This window comes from Vipera berus, assembly GCF_964194415.1.
Source record: "Vipera berus genome assembly, chromosome: 4".
Classification (NCBI taxonomy): domain Eukaryota; kingdom Metazoa; phylum Chordata; class Lepidosauria; order Squamata; family Viperidae; genus Vipera; species Vipera berus.
In genome coordinates this window covers 16643606-16663921 of record NC_138206.1, presented here as the reverse complement: position 1 = coordinate 16663921, position 20316 = coordinate 16643606, and the positions used below count along the sequence as shown (strand labels likewise).

At 38.9% G+C, this 20316-nt stretch overlaps 1 protein-coding gene across 2 annotated transcripts; it reads right to left on the bottom strand.

The window, feature by feature from the left end:
* Positions 1-4584: 4584 nt before the first annotated feature.
* Positions 4585-19706, bottom strand: LOC308667105 (putative inhibitor of apoptosis). 2 transcript variants are annotated; one of them, XM_081326211.1, is made up of 9 exons: positions 19568-19706; positions 14571-16434; positions 14365-14464; positions 12940-13018; positions 11610-11658; positions 9665-9907; positions 6043-6294; positions 5738-5779; positions 4585-5186 (listed from the first exon to the last, which is right to left on the bottom strand). In XM_081326211.1, the coding sequence occupies exons 2-9, from the start codon at positions 15541-15543 to the stop codon at positions 4993-4995; spliced, it is 1932 nt and encodes a 643-aa protein (XP_081182337.1). In that variant the 5' UTR covers positions 15544-16434; positions 19568-19706; the 3' UTR covers positions 4585-4992. The 2 variants fall into 2 exon arrangements, with proteins under 2 accessions (XP_081182337.1, XP_081182338.1); XM_081326212.1 differs by lacking the exon at positions 19568-19706 and having other exon boundaries at positions 14571-15465.
* Between the last annotated feature and the right edge of the window lie 610 nt (positions 19707-20316).

Sequence of the window (20316 nt, the reverse complement as noted above, 5' to 3'; positions counted from 1 at the left end):
CACCAGTAGTTATTGAATAACTTAAGACAATTGCGCGATCTAGTACTCCTCAATGATAACTTAATTATTCCATGCTGTCCAATATCCGGAGTGTATTTCTGAAATGAAACAAATTTGACATTGATTAGGCATGGGGCTCTTAAAGGATAAATGTGCTCTGTCCGATACCCCATCTAGTTGATTGGATTCTCAAAGAAGCTGTCAAGGGCTTCTCTCAAGGAATCCAACATTCAGAGGACAACTGTTAAAGCCACTCTCCAACTGTCTTGGAGATGAGACATTGTTTCTTCAGAAGGAATAAAATGGCCTCTGTTGCTGCCAATGGAAAGTATTATTATCAAAAGTTGTTGCATGGAAGAGATTTGAATAGGCATTTCTGTAAAGGGGGAGAGCCTAATTCTTTCCAATGTTGTGGACCCTCAGTACAATATTTTGCCTTACATCTTTCACTAATAACTGTAGATATTTGCTAATTACAGAGTTGCTAATGGAAGTAAAGTAGTAGAGCTACTAATGGAAACTAAAAGGATAACTCGCCTCACCGTCAGTCACGTTTTAAGGTAGCTTCTACCACGGTTGTTTAAATGGGGTGTGATAAAAGTACTGTAGACGTAATCTTCTTGATTTGATCTTTGCAGAGATTCAAGCACTGTGTTGCATTATATTGTATAATTAACTTTCACTGGGGTGGGGAATATCTGTCTTGATGGACTATGGTCTTGATTCTACCTCTTCTTAGTATTATGTTTTCCTCCACACTTCCTCTCAAAGCCCCATAATAATCAGATTTCTCTGGCCCCCAACACACTTGATTTGAATAGGAGAGGCACGCAACAAACCTTTTTGTATATTTTGTATATTTTCCTTCACTGCTGTTTAATTTTACAAGTGCATTGGGGTGCTTATTTCCCAGCTGCACAAGATTGATGAGATAAATGTGCCTTTTCCTCTCTTTCTGTGTCTGTGGGTGTATATACCAGATTAATGAATGGCCATGGTACTTGCTTTGCTTGCTGTAAGATGACTACTAATTGCATGTTCCCCCCTTAGGAATTCAACGATATACTGAGAATGCAGCAGAATGGAGCTTTTGTGAAATGCGTTCCAACAACTTGCAACTTGCACTGTTTAACCTATGTGTTTGGTACTGATTGTCTTGAAAGGTCAAATCATGTATTACTTATACTTATACTGTAATACAGTTTTAAAATGCAGGTAGTTCTTGACATACGACTACAAGAAGGAGTGGAACTTTTGTTACTAAGCAATGCAATCATATGTCACCACATGCCAGTGCCCAATTTTGTTATTTCTTTTGCTAAGGTCATTAAGCAAATCTTGCACCTCCTTGATTTGACTTGTCAGAGGTCAGCCAGGAAGGTCACAAATAGCAATAATGTGATCCCGGGACATGGCAACTATCATAAATAGATGCTGGCTGCTGAGTGCCCAATTAACAATCACTTGACCAGAGGAACACTTCCAATGTTTGTAAGTGTGAGAACTGATTATAAGTCACTGTTTGCAGTGCTATCGTAACTTCAAACAGGTGCTAAGCCAATGGTCATGTCCAGGACTTACTGTACTTTAAAAAAAAAACAGAAGCAAGACCACAAGAAGTATGCTTGTGTCACCCTCTCTTCATAATAAGCAAACAAACCTATTGTAATACAGTCTCCTTAGGCAATTTGGGAGATGAACTCCTATTTTTACCCCATCTTGAAGTCCTGTATTTTACTTGGGTTCATATGAATCTGCTACACCAATGGTTTATTCAGGGGTGGGTATGTCCATGGGTTACAACTTGTGAGAGATTTCTGTCCTGAACAACCTGGAACAGACAGCTCTTGTGCAAGACAATGAGGGAACTGTTTCCAGGTTGGGAATATTTGTCATGCAAGAAGTGATACTGAGATGTAGGAGAACGTTCTCTGCTGTGCATGTTCTAAATCCATATGGGCTGCAGCTATAATGCAGGGACAGAATTTTCTGGGTTTTGAGGGGAAAGGCAGTTAATTAAAATAAGCAATGCATCAAACCTATGCATTGTGTCACGTCTTATTTGAATACTGCACCAAGAGTTACTGCTTTCGCTAGAAGAAAGTCCAGTCTCCTGTCCAACTGAAACTATAAGACAGAAAAAAAAACATTGGGCTAACTATGACGTCATTCTGCCCCATCTTGTATTGGTCCTGGAAGTTGTAAGCTACCTATTGGGATGTATGTATGTTTACCCCATCTGGAAGGCCATGTATGAACCCATGGAATTTTTGGCATTCAGAGAACAGGCACAAAGTGCATGGCCCACCATGAGTTATATTTCATCTAAATTGAGTTTCTCTGAATTCTACCCATTTCTGTTATGGCCACAAGACTGAATTTCTCAAAGGGAGGTTAAACATAAGCAAGATTATTAATAATTTCTTGAAACATTGGCTTTTCTAGTCTGATAGTCTAGAGAAAATACTCTACAGTGCACAATCACAGATTCCATGTCAAACAGGAAGTACCACAATGGCAGCCAGCAGGGGATTTGCAGCCTAATATACTTTTTTTTCCCCAACACACATTCCACTGTGCGCCACTACCCGTACTGCTAGTTCCAAATACATTAATCTGTGAAACTTTCCTTTTAAGTCCTTGAAATGTGATTGTTAGATTTATATCCTATCTTCCCTCTTAAGAATTCACGTGGAATCACAGTTCATTGTATTTATTACTAACAGGAAGATTCAATGGGAGGGTGACTCCATTAATCTTTTGCCAATATTTTTTAAAAATATGAATATAGGTTCAACTAGATCATCAGCAAGGACCGTTAACCTTGGAAGGCAACCATCTGGGTCTTGAGACTTCAGGATCAGCAAATATTCCTTGCTTCTCTTCAGCTGAGATACAAGCCTGTTCTCTTAGCCAGTTCATAACTATCTAGTGTAGGGGTCAGCAACCTGAAACAGTGAAAGAGCCACTAGGAACCAGTTCCCTCAGAAAAGGAAAAACTGGGAGCCTCAAAAATTGTGTGCACATGCGCGTACATGCACGCATGCGCAGAACAGGGTTTGACTGAAGAGTGGAGCCAAGGCGGGATATGCACCTACCCTGCATATTTGAATTGATTGGTTGAACTTTTTTAGTCCCACTTTTTTTTTTTTTGGACTGCACGTGGTGGCAGAGGATCGGGAGCCGCAAGAAACGGCTGAAAGAGCCGCATGCGGCTCCGGAGCCACGCGTTGCAGACCTGTGATCTAGTGGAATATACCTATTTGTTCAAAGAACACAGAAGAAATAGTTGAGAAATTCTCCCTTTACTTTGGTACCTGTTACATTTTTGGCATATTCACTGAGGATTTTTTAACAATTCTTTTATTCAGGGCATATATGAAACCTTTGGAACATTCTTGGCTTCTTCACCAATCTCAGCTCATCCTGAGCTTTGACTTTCTGAATAAAAATCCCATGGTAATTCAATTACGGGAAAATTGGTTATAAACAAGTATGTTTATAACCTGCCCACTAGGCTATAAGGATGTGCAAAGAATTCAGAATGGAATTCCATGCAGAACACTGGCATAAATTTATTTTTATTTAAATTTATTGGTTGTCCACCTTCAATGGACTCCTACTTAAAACACTTAAGAAAATCCTCATCCATGTGGATATGCACAGTAGGTTCACCGCAATGGAGATGCAACATTATGCTATAGTATATTATTTTTAATATGAAGGACCAGGATTCCAATATTCTTTATAGTGCCAATAAAGTGGAAATATATGCAATAACAGGCATAATACAAACTGCCCAAACTAAATATCTGAGGCTGCAGTGTTAAATATATGGGCCAAGAAATAGGTATGTAGGGAGGCAACAATTCTTGAAATTCGGCTACTCTAAAGAACAAACTCTTCTTCAGGCATAGATAGTTAAAAAGACTGGCCAGGAACAATTATTAAGAGTATTTCCTAATAAGCTGATTACAGTTGTATACAGGTATGGTCCCATTTTATAGAGATAGTCCTCGACTTCCAAACGTTAATGTAGTAACCGTTCAAAGTTACAACGGCACTGGAAAAAGTGACTTATGACCATTTTACGCACTTATGACCATTGCAGCATCCCCATGGTCATGTGATCAAAATTTAGACACTTGGCAACTAACTCATACTTATGATGGTTCGCAGTGTCCCGAGGTCCTGTGATCATCTTTTGCAACCTTTGTCAGGCAGAGTCAATAGGGAAGCCAGATTTACTTAACTGTGTTACTAACTTAACTGCAGTGGTTCACTTAAAAACTGTGGCTAGAAAGGTCATAAAATAGGGCAAAATTCACTTAACAAATGTCTCACTTAGCAACAGAAATTTTGGATTCAATTGTGGTCATAAGTCGAGTACAACCTGAAATCTACTGAACATAATACAAGTTTGCAAATCAAGTTAAAAAAAATTCTGCATAATACCTGGCAACATTGCTTAATTTCAAAGATATTTAACATTCTATTTCAAGATGCTTATCAATTATGGCACATAATACCTCTGTAGTTACTCAATTATTCTACAATGAATATAGCTACAACAGACCCAGAATGCATGTTTCAACCACATCAAAGTTTTATTTATTGTAAATAAAATATATTTTCAACTAGTGAACAAGTTACACCAGTCTTTCTAGACTTTTCAAATCATAAATCAACAGTTTCTTTTACTAACAGTAGCATAATTAATACATAAATCACCATTCACTTTATGTCACTTCAAACTACTATGAAATTATGTCCTTTATAAAAGGGCCAGCCTATCAAAATTCTCAAGTATAATCACTTGAGACATAATTGACCTCAAAAGCATCAACTTTGTGACCATCAGTATATTGAGCTGCAGCTTAGCTTGTATTTTGCAGATACTTGAAGCATCAAGTCATTATGAATTAGCTCGTAGGGTCATTCAGAAAGCATGAAAATGTTTCCTTGGGGGAAAAATAGCATGGTTTATCTTCTTCATGAAAGAAATGTCCGCACTGTACCCTTGATGGTTCCTCTGCATATTGGGCATTTTCTAAGGGAAGGGGCACATTCCTTGCAAACAACCAAATGGCCACAGGGGATGAAGACAATGGACACTTCCTTGTCCATGCAGACTTTGCATGTTCTCTCCTCTTGCAATCGTCTCAGTTGTTCTTCCATAGGTAAGCCTGCAATTAAAGAATCTTATTATCTACACAAAAAATAACATTTTGAACTATGCTTTAATAAACAAGAAAGGCATTCCTCACTTCCCCGCCATTCACAACCCTCTCTCTTCTTAAATCCATCAACCTATGAATGAAAGCAAATATACGTGTCCCAGGATAATGTTGCAGGATCCAATCTGGGTCAATCACCAGGATCCGAGGTTTAGTTTTCCAAGCTTCCGGACTTATGCTGGAGCCCGTTCTCGGGGAATGTCTCTCTCACCAGAATGTGTCACTGACCCAGATTAGATCTTATCACCAACTTATGTTGAGACACTATTGAAGAAAGGAAGAATATTCTATTTCAGGCCCAAAGATCTTCCTGTCCAAGTACATCCATCTTATTGAACGGGATTTCAAAAGACTCAAAAATATTAATCCAGCTCAGTTTTATAAGCATTCACTCGCAACTCCCATTATGAACTATTTCACCATAACCTGTTTTCTTAAAAACACTGCAGTTCTTATATTCCAAACACCATTCATGTTTATTTAGTAAATTAAATGCTTACCTGAAACATCTTCCATTGGAATGTATGTCATATTCTTCTCCACTGAAAGTAAGTTAAACATTGTTAGATCAAGTAACAAATTACCTCAGATTCATCAGAATGCAGAGAAACTCTAACCCCGTGCTTTACAATTATTAACATTAACATTGAATTGCTTTTGAGAAGTCTAATCAACAGAATTTCCTCTGCATTATCTATTTCTTAGCTATAAAAACTCATAAATCCATTATAATTGTGAATTGCAGTAAACTAGTTACCATTCTTCAAGAAAAGGACAATTCAAAGCATTTCTCTAAGAAACTCACCAAACAAATCCTTGTATAATGCAGGATCACATTCCTGTAAACAATTTCTGAATATGTGTGCTGCAGAATTTCCTTTCACCAAGATGGTATCAATCAGTTCTCTAGCTTGCAAAGATGTCTGGGTTTTTTGTTTAATAACTTGGTGTTCCTGGTCACTTATTACTTTGGAACTTAATAAACTTTCCAGGATAGGGAGCGTACATGTCAAGCGCTGAAACAATGCCATTCGATTCTTTCTGATTAAGGCCAGATCTGAAATATAATAAATGAAAAGATGACACGGTACAAACCTATTTCTTAGCAGTTTTAGCAGAAAATGTTGAGTAAAAATGGAAATTTTCCAGGTACTGAACTCATCCAGGAGAAGGGCACAATGGGGGTATTGTGAATATAAAGCAGTATTACTGTATTGCAAACATACAGTTTTTCAGAGTCACAAAATCCAACAGATCTACCCACTTTGTTGAAAGGAATTTTTTAACACCATTTTTAAATTCAAACTCCAATTTACTTTAAAAAGATGAATCATACAATGGCACATAAATTAGCATAATAGCATAGCATTTAGTATGCTGATGAAACTGACAGGTAGGAATGACGTGATCAATATATTATAATATCAATATATTATGTAAATACATCCAACACTGGATGGCACTAATTATTTTCAATTTTTACACAAATTAATTACTGCAGGTTTTGTCAGCTGCAGAGTTTCACCACCCTCCCCCATTAGCTAATAACTCTATTTTGGCTCCAGTGCACGTAGATAATACAGCCATTCTTGTAACATCCTAAGTTGGCTTGAGAAGTTGTTTTGCCCTTTGTTATATGAGAAACTGCCTTGTATTCAATCATCACAAAACTATAGCAACTGTGTTGGCAAGAGGTTTTAATTATATGCATATGTGTTAGAAAACTGACAGCATCTATATTAATCAGGCTAATCTCTTTAAAAGCTCTAGTTTTCCTCTGCCCTAGCATCTTGGAAAGAACAGACAGAATATAGGGAGAGTTTCACAAATGATAGTTTGTTTCGTGAGTCAAAATGGTAACAAACACGTCCAGGCAGCTATTAAGATTAACTGGACAAGTCTTGAGCTACCTTATTTATGACATGCAGGTCTGTAAATACAGTAACAGGATCCCTTTGAAAATAATGCAAACAAAATTCTTAAGAGGACTTGTTATGTATGCTCCAGTGTGCATTCACACTGCTAAGCTTGGAATCTGATCTGATTCCATTGAGGTTCATCCAGAAAATTGCCTTAATCTATTTTGAGGGTTTTCTATCTACCCTGGCTCTTCAATATTCATGGCTAATATGAATAACACCCAGGGGGAGGGCCTTCTCTGTGGGCACGCCTGCCCTTTGGAACTAGCTGCCCGTAGAGCTCAGGACTGCCCCTGACCTTCGCTCATTCCGCCGGGACCTGAAGACTTGGCTCTTTGAGCTTTCTGGCCTGGACTGAGAGTATTAATTGGGGTTTTAATTGGATTTTAATTGGGGTTTTATATTTATTCAAGGTTTAAATGTAATTATTTTAACTGTTCTTAATTTTTGTAATTGTTGTATTGTTATTTTAAAAACCTTGTGAACCGCCCTGAGTCCTACGGGAGAAGGGCGGTATATAAGTCTAATAAAGATAAGATAAAGATAGAGATGGTCTCTCTAGTTATCTGAGTTCATTAGACTCTGAAAATGCCCCATCCAAGATGAAAGAGAGGGTCTTTTGACTCAAGTAGTAGAAAGATATCTGTTCTGGTCTCAAATTGTATTTAGGTTTATTTGTTGTTAGTTGCGAAGTCGTGTCCGACCTATCACGACCCCATGGACAACGTTCCTCCAGGCCTTCCTGTCGTCTACCATCTTCTGGAGTCCATTTAAGCTCACGCCTACTGCTTCAGTGACTCCATCCAGCCACCTCATTCTCTGTCGTCCCCTTCTTCTATTGCCCTCAATCTTTCCCAGAATTAGGCTCTTCTCCAGGGAGTCCTTCCTTCTCATTAGGTGGCCAAAGTATTTGAGTTTCAACTTCAGGATCTGGCCTTCTAAAGAGCAGTCAGGGTTGATCTCCTCTAGGACTGACCGGTTTGATCGCCTTGCAATCCAAGGGACTCGCAGTCTTCTCCAGCACCATAGTTCAAAGGCTTCAATTCTTTGGCGCTCAGCCTTTCTTATGGTCCAACTTTCACAGCCATACATTGCAACTGGGAAGACCATAGCCTTGACTATATGCACTTTTGTTGGCAGGGTGATGTCTCTGCTTTTTAGTGTGCTGTCTAGATTTGCCATGGCTTTCCTCCCCAGGAGCAAGCATCTTTTAATTTTTGGTTGCAGTCCCCGTCTGCGCGACTTAGGTTTATTTAGCAGACCTTTTTTCAACCCAACTACCAACCTCCTCCGCCCAAAATATAAGACTGTTTTCACTAGGTACAGATAATCCTTTTACTTATGACCACCATTGAAACCAGAATTTCCACTGCTAAGCAAGGCGGTTCTTAAATGAGTTGTGCCCAATTTTATAACTTTTGCTACAGTCAAGCAAATTGCCCAGTCATTAAACAGACCCAGTTCCCCTCATTGATTCTGCTTGTCGGGAAACTGGCTGGAAAGGTTGAAAGTGATCATCATCACTGACCCTGAAAGACTGCAATCATCACAAATATATGTTGATTGCCAAGTGCCTGATTTTTTTTTAATCACATGACTGTGAGGGTGCTGCCAAGGACATAGGTCACTTTGACTCACATGTCACTTTTTTTCAGTGCAACTGTAACTTCAAACCATCACTAAAGAAAGTGGTAAGTGGTGGACTACCTGTATGACGTATTGTCATGAGTATAATTAGAAGAGCCAACAATTCTCCTCTGAGGCATATTGCTCTCCCTGTTCACTAGGGACATCATCGTTAACTTATTGACTAAGAGAACAGAGTCTTTGCCTTCTTAACTTCTACAAAAAAACACAAGATCTTTATGCCAAAAAGAATAAAAAGAAATGAGTGACATTATTACAAATTGATTGCACTTTCTCCAATGAAAGGGACAGCTTATTTAGGACACTATTTCCAATTTGGGACGTCATTTTTATGAAAGGAAAATAAATTTGTGTTTCAGAATTGGACAAAATAGCCAATTTCCCTCTATGGATAACCACTGGTTATACTGAGCCTAGAAAGAAGATTGAGAGAAATAAGATACTACTGTTCGAGTGACCGAAGATTATAACAGAGAAGGAGGCAAACATTGTGATTTCTACTATACGTTGACAATTCTACTGTGTTTAAATTACAGCAGGTACAGGTTTTAAGTGAATAAGGAACATTTCTGGGTAGAAACCACAGTATGACAATAGAACTGAATATTGATTTTTTCCCCCCTAGAGATGGCTTCTATAGAAAGTTTCAGCTAAAGGCTGAACAGCAACCTATTAGGATACTATAGTTCTGGGTTTTCTGCACTGACAGGATTGAACCAGACCATTCCAATGAAGACAAACTCAAGGACACAGATTTCCACAAAGGTATTTTGTGAAGGGGTTAATTCTCAATAAAGCTATCATATAGCAAGGAAAGCAACGACCAATTCGTCAAACTGATGGAATGAAACTTATATATACCTGATGTGGTTTTCTCTGATGGATCCTCCTTCTCCTCTTCCTTCTTCTCATCTTCTGAAGTAATAAGGTCAGACACCAGATCATTTACTGTTTTGTAATTCTCCCCTGTTGTTAATATTTTACTCTGAACCGTTTGCTTGACCAGTCTTCTACTGAATCCCATCTCCAAAACAGCTTCAACCATGGGTGTTTTCATTATGGCGGCATCTTCTGAAGTATTTTCACCATATTCAAAACGAATAACTATTCAGAGAAAACATTCTAGCATTATTTCTTGAAGTATCAGTATCTTGCTGGGTTTAAAAACAGACAAATGAAAAAGTATCACTTCTGTACTGGATCCCACATCTAAGGTACTGTTGTGATTCAGGGTCAGCCTGTGGGTTCGGCAGTTGGGTCGGACGACTCAGAGGAGGAGGAGGGGGGTGTTGAAGAGCTTGCTGAGGGGATTGGACAGCTTGATGAGAGCCCCCAGCCGGGCCCCTCTCATCTGGTCACGACGCAGACCCAGCTGTGTGAGCCTGACAGCGTGGATGAAGATGACCCACAGCTGGCCCTGTTCAAGGATGCCCGACGCAGGAGGCAGTCAATCAGGAGTAAACAGAGGAAGGCAATGGGGCACCTCGGAAGGAGGCAGAGAGAGGCCACGCCCTGAACTGTATTTAAGGGGAATGTGTGGGAGGGCTGGTTTGCTGAAGGCAACCGCTTGGATAGTTCCTGTTTCTTAGCTCCTGTTTCATGGTTGGTGTCTTGTCTTGCTCTGTTTTATGTGAATAAATTTGGCAGGCTTTATTCCAGCCTCTTGCCGTTTGTAAAGGGGTTGTCCCTGCTTTTGCTGCAGTGCCGGTAGCAGGCTGGTACAGAACAGGTACTACAAACCCAAGATCTGTTTCTTAAAAAAGGCATACATATCCCAACTATATTCTTCAAGCACAGAATTTGAATAGATGAAGATGCCATATCCTGAGTCAAGCCTTCAGCCAATTTAGTCTGCTATTCCCTATTCTCTCTGAGACTCATGTCAGTTTCATTAGTCCCACTGCTTGAAAAAGTCATAATTAGACAACAATGCCTGAAATTCAGGCCTTCTATGCACTACTGAATTTATGCCACTTGCTTTTAGGCCTAAGCGTACCCTCAACAGACGAAAATTACCCATCTTTTTATTCTAGAAGAAATATAGACCAGAGGTCCCCAACCTTTTGGGCACCAGGAACTGGTTATGAGAAGAGAGGTTTTTCCGCAGACCGGAAGGGGCGTGGTTTTATGTGCTTCCTGCATCCTGCGGATAGGGCTTTGTTTGTGCACCCGTTGCTGGCATGCAGCGGCCCAGTACCAATCCATGGACCGGGAGTTGGAGACCCAATATAGACAACGCCTGGTAATTCAGAAAAATATTTATAACATATTCACCACCAGAGGTCCTCAGTGATTTAAATAGGTATGGATCTTCATAAGTTTAAGCAGGCAGCTGAAACAGGTTAATTTTCACTTATGTTTGTAGGGCAATTTGATTTTATTGCAAAATTATCATTTTTCTGGTTTAAGTTTAAATTTGAATGGTCAGCTTCAGGAATGCTTGATTTAAAAACCGTGACAAAGTATCTTACTAACTTAGTACGAATAGCAAAACTGAATTGCTACAGACCATTAAGGATAAATGTGTCAACATCTGCGTGCTACATTTTATAAATGCTATCAAAATTCTGATAAGAGTCAGTGTGGTATAATTGTTAAAGCAGTGGGTTAGAAAATCAGGAGATCTGACATTACAGCCCTGCCTTGGCCACAAAATCAGCTGGGTAACCCTTGGTCAGTCATTCTCTCTTAGCCTTAGGAAGGAGGCAATGGAAAACTCTCTGAAAAACACTAGGGACTTATCCAGACAGTCACCAAGAGTCAACTCTTATCCAAAGGCACAAAATAAACAAATCAAAATACTTACTTGGTGCTTCTGTATTTTCATCTACAGGTGTATCTGCAGTAGATAACAACTGCAACACAGAGAGAAAAAAAATTTTTAGAAGGAAATGTTTGCTTTTTGAAAGGATACACTGTTCAGAGAGTTTGCTAACAGTGATACCTTTAACTAATATTTCTTAATACGATTCCACCAGGTAGATTGAAGCTGCAATTTATCCCAATTTATCTGGGTGACACCAAGTGGGAGAATTGGTGAATCTTCACCCTAAATGTCTGCATGTATTTTTGATTAAAATGCCACACTACACTGCGCTGGATCCTAGCTGCTTACGTACAACGTTGCTGTTTGTGTAATAGTGTGCAAAATTAATCAGGTACAGACAGTTCTCAACTCATGATCCTAACTGAGCTCTGAATTATGGTCATACGTCATGTGACTATACCTGATTTTAAGGTCTTTTCTGCTGCTGTTGTTCAGTGAATCACAGAGATCTTTAAGTGAATCATTGTCCATCATGGGCAATTTTGCTGAAACCAGAAATAAACACCGGTTTCAGCAAAAAATAAATAAATAAATCACAGTCATGTGACCCCAGGATGTTACAAGCAGCTGTAAATGCAGAGCAGTTGCCAAGCACTCAACATGCAATGATGTGACTGGGGAGGGAGGGAAGGGACAGAAAGTCCATCAGAACTTTGAATCTGGGTTGTAATAACTCTGGGGAGGCCCATCATAACTTCAGTTGCTAAGCAACCAGTCACAAATTAAGGACTACCTGTATTGCTTGTCCTCTATAGCCAACCAGCTTCCACCCAGCTCAGGCCTGTTTTGTTTTTTAATCTCCAACTTATTCACTGTATCAAGCTGTTCTTTCTATAGCTTATTTTACTTTTACTTTTTAAATTTTTTAAAACTTTATCCAATTTTCTGTTACTTTTTATAGGCTTGTGATTTTTGCATCATATTTATAGCCTTTATTGCTCAATCTTTTAACTATGTAATTATTTAATGTTTCCAGGAGCAGACTGTTTTCACATTATAACACTTTATTTCACAGCCTCTGTTGTCTTGGTCACAGCTTGAAAACAAATGGATTGCATTGTCATTTTACAAAACCACAGTGCAGCGTCCTTGCTAGAGAAATATCAGTAAAAGGGCTAGAAGTCTAAAGCTTCACTCCTGCCTCAAAGTCCTGTCTGCCAGGCCTTATTCTATTGTGTAAACACAATCTGATCAGATAAGGTTCAAGGCAGTATACGATACAGGTTAATTCTTTCAACAAATTTGTGCACCATATAGCAAAAGAAAAGCAAATCGTGTTATTACAGAAAATGCAACAATACTTGCATACCTGTTGGAGAAGATGTGGATATCTTGCTTGAACTTGGCGGACAAACTCTTGACCTTTTCTATAAATCAGGTATTCACAACTAGAAGAAAAGTATATCAACTTTAAGTTTTAATATGCGGAATATATGCGCTTTTATTTATTAGCCACAATGCTCTCTGCTTAGTGGGCCAAAGATATATTTATTGAAACCTGACCCAGGACAATACACTGAAGCATTAAATATATCCATTCTGTCAAAAACGGAATTTACAAGTGAAAAACATTGCCCAATCAACACTGAGAAAACCAAAATTAATTAATCCCATCTCTGAGGGAGACGGGCAGTTAATAAATTTGATAAACAAATGAACAAATAAATTCAACTCTAGTAGCCTACAATTCTTATTTTATATGCAATTTATATCCTGTTTATTACACCTCAAAATAATTCCAAAATGCTCCAAACATCTTCACTACAAATGGAAGAATCTTTATTAGACACAATTGCATTAGAAATCAAGAACTGCATTTTTTCTACAAACCCTATCTTAAGATGAGCTTGGTCCAGATGCCTAGAGTGGTAAGGCAAGATTTCATTCACGTGGAAACTCCTAAATTTTTGCTCCGCTCCATGAACTAAAAGGAGCCATTTAATCTACTCTCTGGATTAGAATAATATTTCTTTTTAAAATCAAATATACTGGCACTTGGAATATGACCCAATCATTACAATACTTGATTAGAACTTAGCTAAAACAGTTTTGTTAAGTACACTTTACTATCTAGTGTTCTTTAAAAATGTCAGTACTGTTTAACCCAACAGAATTTTTGAAAATAGTTTTTGAAATAGCTAGTGTAAGAACGATTTTTATTCTTGAGTCAAAATTCAGCATATCTTGCTCCAACTCTGAACAGCAGAGAAAAAAGATTTCTCCCATTTCACTGTGGCTGTGAAAATACACAAAAAACTGTGTATGAACAACCTCTTTTCAAATGATTAAAACAGCCATACATTTCTCCCCAGCAATATATGGCAGCTTCAAAAACTGTTATCTAGGTGACTGAATAAGATGCATCTTGATGGATAAAGGCACTGCTGCTTTAAAGATACTCAGTGTCCCGAGATACACAGTTCTTGTCAAGCCATTTTCAGATAATTCCTACCAGCTTAAAGTTCAATTCTATGCAAGTTACGTCAACTAAACATTCCATTTGTTCTCCCAAAACTTTAGATTTATTTCTTGAGTAGCAATGCTCCCTTCACAAACCACTTTTGATAACCATTCATGGTGAAGATGCTTCATATTAATACAGAAGCTAGTCTGGACCTGCATGGGAATATTACTCTTACTGAGTAATCCTTTTCAAATAAAAAGTTCTACTTTCAACAGGACAAAAATTATTACAAAAGTTTCTTTGTTATTATTTTTTTTTAAAAAAGGGCACCTTGGAAACCATTTAGCATGTTCCACCCACGGGTCATCTCCAGTCTCCCAACACCTGAGTCCACCATCACAGCAGAAGCATTTGACATCATCATTGCGACCTTAACAACAAACATTTCACGTGTTAATTAAACAAAAAGACAAACAGTAAATTTAACTGTTGAAAAAATAAGATTCAGTCCAAAACATGAAAGAACAAGTTCTTACCCACATAATAGAAGCCAGCATCTGCCAGTTGCTGTGGAAGAACCGGAACTGTAAGTGGCCAATTTTTGAAGGTTCTGAAACGGCCTAGGTAGTTCTGCATCCCCAAATTAAAGCCAGTCAAATTCGAATTGTTTTGAATTTGTTCCACAAAAGGGCAGTTTGGAAAATGTCTTTGATGTTCTGACATAGCATTGTCCTTTGGTTCCCAATTACTCAACTGACCACCACAGGCAAAACAAGCCACCTTGTCTGCAGGTCCTACATAATAAAACCCAGCTTTGGCTAACGAAGATGGGGACAAAAATGCCAGGGGCCATGTCTTGAAAGTGAGCAATCTGCTTTCTTCTGTGCTCATCATAGGGTTGAAAGGCTTTGGTCTCAAATGTGACAGATCTTCTACTGCTGCAGATGTGACTGGATTATGAGGAAAACTGGAAAAGCTTCCATTGTAATACCCAGCTTGACCCAACGTTAATGCTTGCATTGAGGAGTGTGAAGAGGTAAGTCCAGAGATAGCTGGAGGTGAAAAGGCAGAACGAAACGAGGATCCAAGGTTAGTCACTGAAGTCAGACTCTGAACAAAGCTGCAACTAGGATAGAGTTGTTTGTGCTTCTCCAGAGCACTGTCACCTTTTTTCCAGTTATCTAACATTAAGCCACAATTGTAACATTTCACTTTATCCTTCAAACCAGTATAATAGAAACCAGCTCGAGCAAGACTCCTTTCAGATACTGGTACATTCGGTGGAAAAGCGGAATATGTAGACATCCTGTAGAGTTCACACGATAAGTCATACTTCAGTTCTGTCACGTCTGCGTCATTCTTCAGTTTTGGTAGAAATGAGCCAATAACATTCATGATGTAGATAAAACAGGATAGGAGTAAAGGACGAGTCTGAAGTTTGGGAGATAATTTTGTGCAATTCTTACCAACTTCCAGGCCATAATAAAATAAAAACCTGAAAGTTAACATTACATTGCAATGCTTATTTTCTTTTTTTAAAAAAATAAAATATTACATTCACTTTAATAGTTCCTTTTTGACAGGGTAATTTTTTTCATACTTTCACAATCCAGACTTGTTATAAAATATTGTAGTTCCTTTTTTTTCTTCTATAATTACATAAATCTTACTAAATTGAGGGAGGAGCATATTTAAAATAAAGGAAGTTTGAAGACATAATTAATTATAAGTCTGAATACATAAGGCCTCTGTCCCAAGAATCTGAATTATTTCCAAATAAAATAATGTAGGGATATTTTTTAAACTTTTATTTCTGAAAGAGCAAGGTCAAAATCATGGATCTAAGTGGGGTCTACCTGTATGGTACTACAGAAAAGCCAACTTAAATGCACATCTTTGAATACTTCTCCTTACAATAAGAAACCATTTTTCCTTTACAATATATCATTTCACTCAGTAACACTTCACAAAAAATTCCTCAAAGGTTTATCCTGACACATATCAGTGAAATGTGATCAAAGGAATTTTGGTCACCAAAAGTTCTTAACAGCCTTGGAACATAGTCTTTTTTATATTATCAATTAAGTGTAGTGAATTTTCAATCTGGCTGCATTATTATTATTAAAGGGTTACTGAATTTAATACGTTTATGGAGATGTCGAACCCAAAGCAGCAGTTTAAATTCATTAATCAAGATGTCATTGCAGATAATGTTTGATAAGTGGATGCAGTTATCCTGCATAATGGCAAAAACCAATTTGAATATCTATGCACAAAATTATCTCCCAAACTTCAGACTAGTCCTTTCAAGGGGCTTAAGCAGCCATAATACAATATGGTATTCACAAGAATTTTTTTAAAAAAGACTGAAAAATACAACGTATTTCGGGTTACTGAAACCTGCATGAAAAGAAAAAATACATAAGCTCCTTTAAACAACAATTAACTTTATATACAAACTGTTATAAATAATGCATGTATTTTAGAAATAAAGTTTGAACTTAATTCCAGTTATAACATTTTTAGATTAAAAGTTTAAAACTTGTGGTTCATCAGTCACAAAAGACTAGAAGTAAATTGATGGGTCACAAAAGAGTACAAGTCCACAAAATCCTACTGTATCTATACTAAATCATCAGTTTATAGATGAATTACTCAACCTTTGCAAATTTAAATCTTCCAGACTTCAACTTCTAAAATTCAGGTTGACTACATAGCTCTGAAAAAACCCAACACTCTTAAACGTATACTTACAATTTCCTCAAGATAACTTTAACTCAACTATGCATTTTAGGTATCACTAGAAGGCAACAGCTTTTTTTTGTCCATGTTATAAAAATAAACCCTGGATTTCCAGCCTCTTTAAAATAAAGTTGCTACAGTAAACTAAAAAAGATCCACCTCAGGACCAGATCATCTAGTGCAGGGATGGGCATATGCCAACTTCAAGATCTGTGAACTTCAACTCCCAAAATTTCTGAGTCCACAGTTGTCATAGCCACCTCTGATCTACTGCTTTCCAAATATTTACATCTTTGTGGCAGTCAGCATGGCTAATACCAGTTGAGGGAACTGCAGTCCAAATACTTAGATATAGAACCAGATGGGCTATTCTTGACTCTTCAAAGAAATTGCAGAAGTCTGTTTTTAGGCTAACATAATTTTTGATCACTTTAATGACAAGAACCACTTTAATTTGGCATACACATATATATGTGTGTTTCATCCCTTTTGTCTAATTATAAAAACATTAGCGAACAGGTGTATCTTACTTAGAGAAGAGGTGGAAGGGAATGGTTTCATAGAGTGAAGTCAAACCAAAAAGGAAAACTATATTTTAGGATACAAATGTAAATAAGCTTCAGGCAGGTAACAATAATTTATTAAACTTGTATGCCAACTCTCAACAAGTAATAATAAGAGATCCAGAATAGGTGTAACCCAACTCAGAAACTAGCAATTCAGGGTGAACCTGCAGCGCAAGACATTTAGAAGTTTAAAGAGACTTAGAAATAGAAAATCTATTAAGAAATCTTTGTTGTGTTACTTATGTCCTACATTAAAGACTGGAGCTGGAAAATGAAGAATGGATGAAACCCATTTCCCCAAAGCTCCTAAAATAATGTAGCTACATTCTATCAAGCTGTTATCTCTTTAGTACCCAATGACTAATCAGAATTAAGATTGTATACAACTGTAACGTCCTAATATAACCTACCTAGACACTCAGTGGAAAGCAGAGGATGAAGAGTAGCTATTATTAGACTCGTAACAAATTCATCTGGAGAGCAGATGAACATCAAAAGCACCAGGATAACTGATACGAGGAAACTTCTAATCTAAAGTCTGTCATTGTTGTATTTAAGGGGCCTTTGTGCTTTCTGAGCTTGGTTGTTTCTTGCAGACTTTTAATTACCCAAACTAGGTAACAGTGATGTTACCCAGTTTGGGTAATACCATAGCAATAGCACTTAAGACATATATATCTTCACAGTGCTATACAGTCCTAAGTGGTTTACAGAGTAATGAAACATCTGCAAGAAAACAACCACGCTCACAGAGCACAAAGGAGTCATTTCAACCCTGAGCTACAAATATTCTCTTTCATCAGTATTGTTGTAATTAAATGTGTGAAATGACTGCTAGGAAACAAATATAATTAAATTGCAGAAATGGTGACTGAGATGATTACAATTAGTCACTGTATAAAAAGAAGAAACAGATTACCATCAAGTAAAGTCATTTGCTATAATCGTATCTTGTTCACATCCAGCTGACTTTTGTTAAAATTGCAGCAGTACTCTTAAATAGTTCCTGGACATGATCAAAAGCAGTAATGTTTATTATTTATTTATTATTATTGTCTTTAGTCAATTTTATTTGATTTGTAGATACCCATTTGAATCCAGTGACTCGGGCACTGAGGATTACCCACTGGTAATTTTTTGTTATCAGCAATTTCATCTTCTAAAGGATTGGATATCCTACCTCTGGAAGATGACAATCGAACCTCACTTTTCTTTTCTAGCTCTATAGAAAATATACACTATATTCTTGTCTTAATAATTCTGCGTCTTCATAAAAAATATTTTGAAACTGTATTCAGGGAAACCCTGAAGGCTCCTAGGAAGCTTATCAGTTAAGAACAGACTTGTTTCTGGAAAGACCACGTTCAACAGTGCCAAGTACAGCATTTCCAGACAGCCTTCCCAACATGAACCTCTCCAGATGTACCAGCGCACCCCTAATTATTCCCAGGCAACTGGAAACTGTGAAAGACCCAACCCTATGCAAGTAGAAGTCATTAGATTGGTTTTGGTCAATCGACTACAATCATCTTCAGATCCAGTATCCATTATCTTAAAACATATAATCCTCCAGATGTTGCTGGAGTGCAGCTTCCAGAATCCTCACCACTGGATGTACTGATGAAAGCTACAATCCAACCCAATCAATCAATCAATCAACCCAATCCAATCCGGCTCCACTTCTGGCCATTGCACAAGAGGCACCCCTATTGTTTGGGGGTGGAGGAGGTACATCATCTTCTTCCAGATGTAGCCCTGAGATCGCCCGATGGTCTTCTTTCCCAACGCTCAACCACTCCAACCTCGCTTAGCACTGGGGGGGGGGGTTCCGGCAAGGTCCCCTCAAAAGAACTGGCAGCGCCAAGTCTCAGAGGCGGGGTTCACAACTTGCCCCGCACTTACACAACAGCTGCGCTTACGCAACAGCTGCGCTTACACAACTCTGGGGAATGCAAATCTACCCCACAGGTCCAGCTCAATCAAGGCTTTGTGCGCAACCAGAAAATGGGTAATCAATAAGTCTTGCGTGGAAAACAGCTCTTGGGTTTACTCCATATAGTACCGATTTACACACATACACACGCTCCCCCCCAACACACACACACACACAGGCACGGCACCCCAATAGCTCGCCCCCGCCCCCTCCCTCGCGAGACAACGCGTCCAGAGACGCCACCCCAGCAGACCCGCCCACGCCGCCCCACGCGTGCGCAGCCCCCACTTACCCCCCACAGCCGCCGGTCGGTCTTAAAGCAAACGGCGAGCGCAAACTTTATTATATACAGCGTCGCGAAGGCGGCGGTCGGGGGGAGGAGGGGAGCGAGAATCAGGAAGGAAGCCGTTGGGCCGAAGCCCCGCCCCCCCGTTTGAAAAATAACTCGGAAACTCGAAACGTGGCTCCGCCCTCATTCCATTCGAAGGGAAAGAGCGGAGGAGGAGGAGCCTCTTAGTCGAGAGGCCCCCGGCGGTGCGACGGTTCCTAACAAAAGGGGGCGTTGGCTCTCTTGGTGCGCATGCGCCAACTGGTTTGGGAGGGCGGGAGGGAGGGCCGGGTTGGTTTGACTTTCAATTAATTCGGGTTCTTAGCCTGATGGGAATTGCAATCTAATCCTGAAATGGTCCTAATCTTGATGGCCTTCACGCGTGCCTGTTTGTAGAGTCTTTCTAATTGACTCTTTGGAAAGCCCCGTGGGTTGTGCAGGCTTCGAAGACGAATAATTCCTGGATCGGAAAAACAATTCTCCTAAATAGCCCCCCCGGGTGGGGGGGGGGTTGTAAGAATCGTGACGTCCCTGAGTCCTAGCGGGAACTGCGCCTTCCGTTCTCTTTTATTCTTCCTTTATTGTTATTTATTATTCTGCTAAGACACCCACAATGGCAGAAAGTGAAGAAGAACTAAAGACCCACCGTCGAGGATCACCGGTTTCAGGCTGCAGGACTGTGGGGCAGGCAGTGTGCCCGACACGGATGAGCG

Bases quoted from the DNA above. Each gene is read 5' to 3' on its own strand.
- LOC308667105 (XM_081326211.1), bottom strand. From the start codon at position 15,543: ATGTTAACTTTCAGGTTTTTATTTTATTATGGCCTGGAAGTTGGTAAG. The intron at 13,019-14,364 runs GTGCCCTTTTTT...CTTTTCTTCTAG, and splicing joins CATGCTAAATGGTTTCCAAG to TTGTGAATACCTGATTTATA. The intron at 6,295-9,664 runs GTATATATAAGT...ATTATATTTCAG, and splicing joins ATCAGAGAAAACCACATCAG to ATCTGGCCTTAATCAGAAAG.